The sequence below is a fragment of the Gobius niger genome, assembly GCF_951799975.1.
Source record: "Gobius niger genome assembly, contig: SCAFFOLD_31, whole genome shotgun sequence".
Lineage (NCBI taxonomy): Eukaryota > Metazoa > Chordata > Actinopteri > Gobiiformes > Gobiidae > Gobius > Gobius niger.
In genome coordinates this window covers 159,496-167,885 of record NW_027639303.1, presented here as the reverse complement: position 1 = coordinate 167,885, position 8,390 = coordinate 159,496, and the positions used below count along the sequence as shown (strand labels likewise).

The 8,390-nt window shown below is 46.3% G+C and overlaps 1 protein-coding gene across 1 annotated transcript; it reads right to left on the bottom strand.

The window, feature by feature from the left end:
- Positions 1 to 4,564: 4,564 nt before the first annotated feature.
- Positions 4,565 to 6,455, bottom strand: LOC306982598 (uncharacterized protein; the record flags this gene model as incomplete). Its single annotated transcript, XM_079583066.1, has 3 exons — positions 6,198 to 6,455; positions 4,632 to 5,171; positions 4,565 to 4,569 (listed from the first exon to the last, which is right to left on the bottom strand). Exons 1-3 carry the CDS (start codon positions 6,409 to 6,411, stop codon positions 4,565 to 4,567), a joined length of 759 nt encoding a protein of 252 aa, XP_079439192.1. The 5' UTR covers positions 6,412 to 6,455.
- Positions 6,456 to 8,390: the final 1,935 nt, after the last annotated feature.

Below are 8,390 nucleotides of genomic sequence, written 5' to 3'. Positions count from 1 at the left end.
GTACATGTTTCACTGATACAGGAGAGTCTGTAGATACTCTCTGTCACTGATACAGGTGAGTCTGTAGATACTCTCTGTCTGTGATACAGGTGAGTCTGTAGATACTCTCTGTCTGTGATACAGGAGAGTCTGTAGATACTCTCAGTCTGTGATACAGGAGAGTCTGTAGATACTCTCTGTCACTGATACAGGTGAGTCTGTAGATACTCTCTGTCACTGATACAGGTGAGTCTGTAGATACTCTCTGTCACTGATACAGGTGAGTCTGTAGATACTCTCTGTCACTGATACAGGAGAGTCTGTAGATACTCTCTGTCACTGATACAGGTGAGTCTGTAGATACTCTCTGTCACTGATACAGGAGAGTCTGTAGATACTCTCTGTCACTGATACAGGAGAGTCTGTAGATACTCTCTGTCTGTGATACAGGAGAGTCTGTAGATACTCTCTGTCTGTGATACAGGTGAGTCTGTAGATACTCTCAGTCTGTGATACAGGAGAGTCTGTAGATACTCTCTGTCTGTGATACAGGAGAGTCTGTAGATACTCTCTGTCTGTGATACAGGAGAGTCTGTAGATACTCTCAGTCTGTGATACAGGAGAGTCTGTAGATACTCTCAGTCTGTGATACAGGAGAGTCTGTAGATACTCTCAGTCTGTGATACAGGAGAGTCAGTAGATACTCTCTGTCTGTGATACAGGAGAGTCTGTAGATACTCTCTGTCACTGATACAGGTGAGTCTGTAGATACTCTCAGTCTGTGATACAGGAGAGTCAGTAGATACTCTCTGTCTGTGATACAGGAGAGTCCGTAGATACTCTCTGTCTGTGATACAGGAGAGTCCGTAGATACTCTCTGTCTGTGATACAGGAGAGTCCGTAGATACTCTCTGTCACTGATACAGGAGAGTCTGTAGATACTCTCTGTCTGTGATACAGGAGAGTCCGTAGATACTCTCTGTCTGTGATACAGGAGAGTCCGTAGATACTCTCTGTCTGTGATACAGGAGAGTCCGTAGATACTCTCTGTCTGTGATACAGGAGAGTCTGTAGATACTCTCTGTCACTGATACAGGAGAGTCTGTAGATACTCTCTGTCTGTGATACAGGAGAGTCTGTAGATACTCTCTGTCACTGATACAGGAGAGTCTGTAGATACTCTCTGTCACTGATACAGGAGAGTCTGTAGATACTCTCTGTCACTGATACAGGTGAGTCTGTAGATACTCTCTGTCACTGATACAGGTGAGTCTGTAGATACTCTCTGTCACTGATACAGGTGAGTCTGTAGATACTCTCTGTCACTGATACAGGAGAGTCTGTAGATACTCTCTGTCTGTGATACAGGAGAGTCTGTAGATACTCTCTGTCACTGATACAGGAGAGTCTGTAGATACTCTCTGTCTGTGATACAGGAGAGTCCGTAGATACTCTCTGTCACTGATACAGGAGAGTCTGTAGATACTCTCTGTCTGTGATACAGGAGAGTCCGTAGATACTCTCTGTCTGTGATACAGGAGAGTCCGTAGATACTCTCTGTCTGTGATACAGGAGAGTCTGTAGATACTCTCTGTCACTGATACAGGAGAGTCTGTAGATACTCTCTGTCTGTGATACAGGAGAGTCCGTAGATACTCTCTGTCACTGATACAGGAGAGTCAGTAGATACTCTCTGTCGCCTTGAGGCTCTTTCTCTAAATCTTAGAGTGATCCTGGACTCAGACCTGAACTTAGTCACATCAAAGCAACAACATCAGCAGCTTTTACCTCCTGGAACACATTCAGATCAGAGGAACAGAGTCTAAACCAGACTTAGAGAGACTGATCCATGTGTTTGTCTGCAGCAGGTCAGATACTGTAACAGCTGCTCACTGTCAGAGCTGCAGAACATGCAGAACCAGGAAACACCAGCATATTAGTCCAGTGCTCCGGGCTCTGCACTGGCTTCACCCGGACAATAGAACAGCTCTGCTCTGAGTCTTTCATGGTTTCATGACACGCTAGAGCCGTTTAAGCCGTCTCAGGGAGGGGTCTGCTGGTGGCTCCAGAGTCAGGACTAAACACGCTGAGGCTAAAGCTCTGGATTCATGAGGCTGTGAGACAGGCCTCAGCTCTGACTATGTTCAACTCCAGCTGAAAACACTTCTTTTTACTCTGAATATGAAAGTATTTGATCTGCACTCTCGCCTTTTACTGTGACTGATCAGTTTTATGTTGATGTTTTATTGATTTGATTTGATTTGTTTTTCTTGTCATTTCTGCAGCTGAAGCTTTGACTTGTCTTGAGTTTGTCTTGTGCTCCACAAATAAACTGTCTTTTCCTGAAGCTGAACTGAGGACAGAGGTTAAACTACAGGACATTGTTTATTCATAAACTACACTTTGTTTCTGGGTCGAGACGAGAACATTTAAATGAAATATGACATGAAATGATTCTGCAGAAAAATGAATCATGTTATTTATTTATTTCTCTAAAATGACAAATAGAAAAAGTAAATCAGACATTGCTGTTCCTGCAGTTTGTTTCTGTTTCTGTTTCGTTGAGCAGGACGAGCCTCAGCCTCAGGAGGGGAAGGTTTGTACCTGGTTTCTGCTCCGCGTGGCTCCTGCGCTCGTGCTCCTCCACGGTCCTCTGTAACAGCGCCACCTGCCGCTCGTACTGCGCTATGGCGGCGGTGAACAGCGCGCACACGTCTTCAGCCGCGGCGCAAAGACGCTGCGTCACTAACGCGCGCAGCAGCTCCGGGTTCGACATGTTTACGCTGCAGTTAGCTCGGAGCTAAAGGCTAACGGCTAAAGGCTAGCGCCTCTGAAGGCTACAGGAAGTGACGTATCAGCCGGACACAGGTCCGCCCCCTCCGGTCAGGACAGGCCACTGCACCAAACACAACAGTATAAACACAAACAATAACAGACTTTCTGTTGTTCAATGTGGAGGTGCTGGTTCAGGAGGAGGTGCTGGTTCAGGAGGAGGTGCTGCTTCAGGAGGAGGTGCTGGTTCAGGAGGAGGTTCAGGAGGAGGTTCAGGAGGTGCTGGTTCAGGAGGAGGTTCTGGAGGAGGTGCTGGTTCAGGAGGTGCTTGTTCAGGAGGAGGTGCTGGTTCAGGAGGAGGTGCTGGTTCAGGAGGAGGTTCAGGAGGAGGTTCAGGAGGAGGTGCTGGTTCAGGAGGAGGTGCTGGTTCAGGAGGAGGTGCTGGTTCAGGAGGAGGTGCTGGTTCAGGAGGAGGTTCAGGAGGAGGTTCAGGAGGTGCTGGTTCAGGAGGTGCTGATTCAGGAGAACATGTGGAAACGACCAGAGTTGTGTTCAAGTACAAAGCTTTTATTTTCAGTCAAAAGATTCACAAACTTCATCACCAAGAAAAAAACAGTAAAACTAAATGTCCCGACGTGAAAACGACCCGAGGAAAGAACAGACGTTTCAAAGCTTCAGTTTCTTTGTGTCGTTTTTGTTTCTTTTATTTGAACGAAGGCGTTTTTTCTCTCGCGGCTCGAGCTTTAAATAAACCTGAAGACGAGGCCACGTTTCACATCAGAGAAACATTTATGTCATAATTACAAGAACCAAAAACAAACGTCTCATTTTCCAAATAAAAGGTGAGTCTGAGCTGAACCTTCAGTTTAAAGGTCACGAACACGAGACACTGACATCACGTTTTTCCCACAGAACAATCAAAATCACAAATGTTTCCTCTGATCAGAAGGAAATAATCATTAATGAACGACTGATTTTAAAGTGAGACGTTAGAACCGAGTTCAAAAACATGAAAACTCAACTTTAAATAAAAACTAAATCAAAGTTGTTGCTGAACTTTGACCTGAGGCTGTTTCAACAAAGGGGTTGTTTAGTTTAGTTTCGTCCACCGTCTCACGGCGTGGTGAATCTGCCGCCCACACTGGCCCCGCCCACACTGGCCCCGCCCACACTGGCCCCGCCCACACTGGCCCCGCCCACACTGGCCCCGCCCACACTGGCCCCGCCCTCCTCCGCCCACACGCTGAAGCCCTGGCTCTCAGTCGTCCCGCTGTCGTGCGTCTGCTGGTGTTTCTTCAGGTTCCACTTCTTCCTGAAGGTTTTGGGGCAGACTGAGCAGCTGTAAGGCCTCTCTCCCGTGTGGACGCTCATGTGCGAGCGCAGGTTCGACTTCTGAGCAAACGCTCGCTCACAGAAGGGGCACCTGAAAGGTTTCTCTCCGGTGTGCGTCCTCGTGTGGTTCTGCAGATACAACTTTGTCCTGAAGCGTTTGTTACACACAGAGCACCTGTAAGGTCTGTCTCTGCTGTGCAGCCGCATGTGCACCAGCAGGTGGCGCTCATGCCGGAACCGCGCACGGCAGAACGAGCAGCTGAAAGGTGCATCAGCCTGGACACTCGGAGGAGCACAGCTGAAAGGGCCGTCAGACGGGGCACTAGGTGAACTGCCGAAAGGTCTGTCCGTCTGCGCACAGCCAAAGGGTCTGTCAGACTGTGAACAGCCGAAAGGTCCGTCGGACTGTGAACTGCTGAAAGGTCTGTCTGACTGTGAACTGCCGAAGGGTTTCTCAGACCGTGAACAGCCGAAAGGTCTGTCAGGCTGTGAACAGCCGAAAGGTCTGTCGGACTGTGAACTGCCGAAGGGTCTGTCAGACTGTGAACTGCCGAAGGGTTTGTCAGACTGTGAACTGCCGAAGGGTTTGTCAGACTGTGAACTGCCGAAAGGTCTGTCGGACTGTGAACTGCCGAAAGGTCTGTCGGACTGTGAACTGCCGAAAGGTCTGTCGGACTGTGAACTGCCGAAGGGTCTGTCAGACTGTGAACTGCCGAAAGGTCTGTCGGACTGTGAACTGCCGAAGGGTCTGTCGGATTGTGAACTGCCGAAAGGTTTGTCAGACTCGTCATCATCCTCAGTTTTTACTCGCACCGCGCAGAGGCTCGGCTCCTGCAGCTGTTCGTGTTTGAGGTTCGGCTCCTGCAGCTGTTCGTGTTTAAGGTTCGGCTCCTGCAGCTGTTCGTGTTTGAGGTTCGGCTCCTGCAGCTGTTCGTGTTTGAGGCTCGGCTCCTGCAGCTGTTCGTGTTTGAGGTTCGGCTCCTGCAGCTGTTCGTGTTTGAGGCTCGGCTCCTGCAGCTGTTCGTGTTTGAGGCTCGGCTCCTGCAGCTGTTCGTGTTTCACTTCCACAGGTTTTTCGGGCTGAACACCTGCAGGGCACAGAACACAGATCATTCTCATTGTGAACATCACTCAAAACATCACTTTTTCCACTTTTGCCAATGTTGAAAAAAAAAAGGGCAATTATTTGTTTGTTTTTAAAGGTTATTGACGGAAGTGAGCGGGGAAGTCTTTAGGAGTTACTGCTCCTGTATCATTACGCCTCACAATATAGTCCCCCTTTTTATCTGCTTATAAAATCCACATGTTACATTTCTGTGTAAATATACTTCGCATGAAAACACTTGACGTAACTTTATTTAAATAGGGAACACGTGGAAGAGCTTGGTAGCTTCTATCGAGAGCTTTTTTGGAGCTATGTGACATGTGGGAGAGGCTGCGTATGTGTGAGCGCACGGACAAAGACCAGACGGGGATATATTAACTCGGCTAAGGTTAGGTAAGAACATATCTCAGTATGTAAAAACACTGGCCTGTTCCTTTAAGCTAGACTTCAATCAGCGACAAAACACTGTGGACTTAAACCTCGTAACCTTTACCCAAATCTAAAAGCTTCTTGAAAAATAGCGACAGAAAAAAGACGAAAATGTGGATGAAAATGCAACAAAAGAGCGACAAAAACATGACACATGAAGGGATGAAAAACACGAGGAAGAACATCCGTTTAGAGGAGTTTTGTAGCTCGACAAATGTACAGGCCTGGTGTCTGTGCAGAACAAACAGGCTCATATTTACAGCAGTGGGACATAAAGGACATAATAAAGCTCACACTTACAGCAGTGGGACATAAAGGACATAATAAAGCTCACACTTACAGCAGTGGGACATAAAGGACATAATAAAGCTCACACTTACAGCAGTGGGACATAAAGGACATAATAAAGCTCACACTTACAGCAGTGGGACATAAAGGACATAATAAAGCTCACACTTACAGCAGTGGGACATAAAGGACATAATAAAGCTCACACTTACAGCAGTGGGACATAAAGGACATAATAAAGCTCACACTTACAGCAGTGGGACATAAAGGACATAATAAAGCTCACACTTACAGCTGAAGGCCTGGTGTCTGCGCAGATGGACTCTGGGCTGGAACAGCCTCAGCAGCTTCTTCTGCTCTCGGTCCGTCCGTTTGTATCGAAGCAGCTGCTGCTCATAATCCGAGATGGTTTTTTCAAAGGTTCTTTCAAACATTAACAGAATATCTTCAGCCACAGAGGACAGACGCTCCGAGACCAGGGCCCTGAGGACCGCGGAGTGGGACATGTCTGAGCCCGCCAGAGCAGCCTCAAACCGGGCTGAGAGAGAGCTCAGACCGGGCTGAGAGAGCAGCCTCAGACCGGGCTGAGAGAGAGCTCAGACCGGGCTGAGAGAGAGCTCAAACCGGGCTGAGAGAGAGCTCAGACCGGGCTGAGAGAGAGCTCAGACCGGGCTGAGAGAGAGCTCAGACCGGGCTGAGAGAGAGCTCAGACCGGGCTGAGAGAGAGCTAAAACCGGGCTGATAACGAGCTCAAACCGGGCTGAGAGAGCAGCCTCAAACCGGGCTGAGAGAGAGCTCAGACCGGGCAGAGAGAGAGCTCAGACCGGGCTGAGAGAGAGCTAAACCCGGGCTGAGAGAGAGCTCAGACCGGGCTGAGAGAGAGCTCAGACCGGGCTGAGAGAGAGCTCAGACCGGGCTGAGAGAGAGCTCAGACCGGGCTGATAACGAGCTAAAACCGGGCAGAGAGAGAGCTCCGACCGGGCAGAGAGAGAGCTAAAACCGGGCTGAGAGAGAGTGAGGATAACGAGCCAAAACTCCGCTAAACCTGTGCTTTTAAAAGCCGCTAAAACAGCGCTAAGCTTTGGGCTAAAGCTAACCGGAAACACTGCGCTGCAGCTAACGCGGCTAACGGCTAACAACAAAGCAACTGCGCATGCGCAGTGCCCCGTCACCGCAATTTTGATTTGATTTCAATAATTTGAACATAATTATTGCTTTGACAGAAACAATAGAAAAAACATAAACAGATTAAACAGAAAATAAATAATATTCAGGAAAAAAGTTTTAAACTATTTTCTGTTTTTGCAATAAGTGACACGATTATTATTATATTATTATTATGAAGTACAGTATATTATACTGATAATAATACAAATACAATAATAATAATAATAATATTTAATAATAATATTTAATAATAATAATAATAATAATAATATTTAATAATAATAATAATAATAATAATAACATTTAATAATGATATTTAATAATAATAATATTTAATAATAATATTTAATAATAATAATAATAATAATAATAATAATAATAATAATAATAATAATAACAAGCTCTGTTTGAGGAAGTGAACAAAAAAAGCGCAACAGATTTTTTTCATGTATTTATTCATTTGAGCAGAAAAGTATTTCAAACATTTTCACAGAAGAAAAACTAACAAAAAACTCTGCTCAAAAGGACGAAGTTCAAAGTGTTTCTTTCTCTCATTCCTGCTTGAGAGACACACACTGTTACAGGTGGTGTGAACGTCTTCTCTGCTGTTAAACGATTTCCAGGGAGACGGTTCCACCTGACCTGAGAACCCACAGTCTCTGGAGACGTTTAGAAGAGACTCAAGACTTTTCTGTTCCCTTAACATTTTAACTTTGTTTTATTATTGTTTTACTTGTGCTGTAGCGCTTTGAGATTTCCATGTAAAGTGCTTTACAAATGAAAGGTATTATTATTATTATTATTATTATTGTTTGCTTTATACAACAAAAGTTTTAAACTTACTGAAGTCTTTGATTTTCATTATATGAGATGTTAAAAACACACATTGGTTTGATCCCGAAAACCAACATCATGAACGATTCTTATGGCTTTGAGTTTCATCAGTGTTTCCCCCAAAGCTCCGTCCAGGACCTGGAGATGTAAACGTTTCTGAAGCTCCAGAGTGTGTTTAACCAGAGCCGTGTGCGGTGGAGTTTCCCTCATGTCTGCTTTACAGCAAAATGTGTTTGTAGAGCAGCGATGTCTTTAAGGAGAGACGTGGCCTGAGGAGGCTCTAACCCTCACACTGAGGCTCTAACCCTCACACTGAGGCGGCTGTGGCTCTAACCCTCTGTGGCTCTAACCCTCACACTGAGGCTCTAACCCTCACACTGTGGCTCTAACCCTCACACTGAGGCTCTAACCCTCTGTGGCTCTAACCCTCTGTGGGTGTGGCTCGAACCCTCTGTGGGTGTGGCTCTAACCCTCTGTGGCTCTA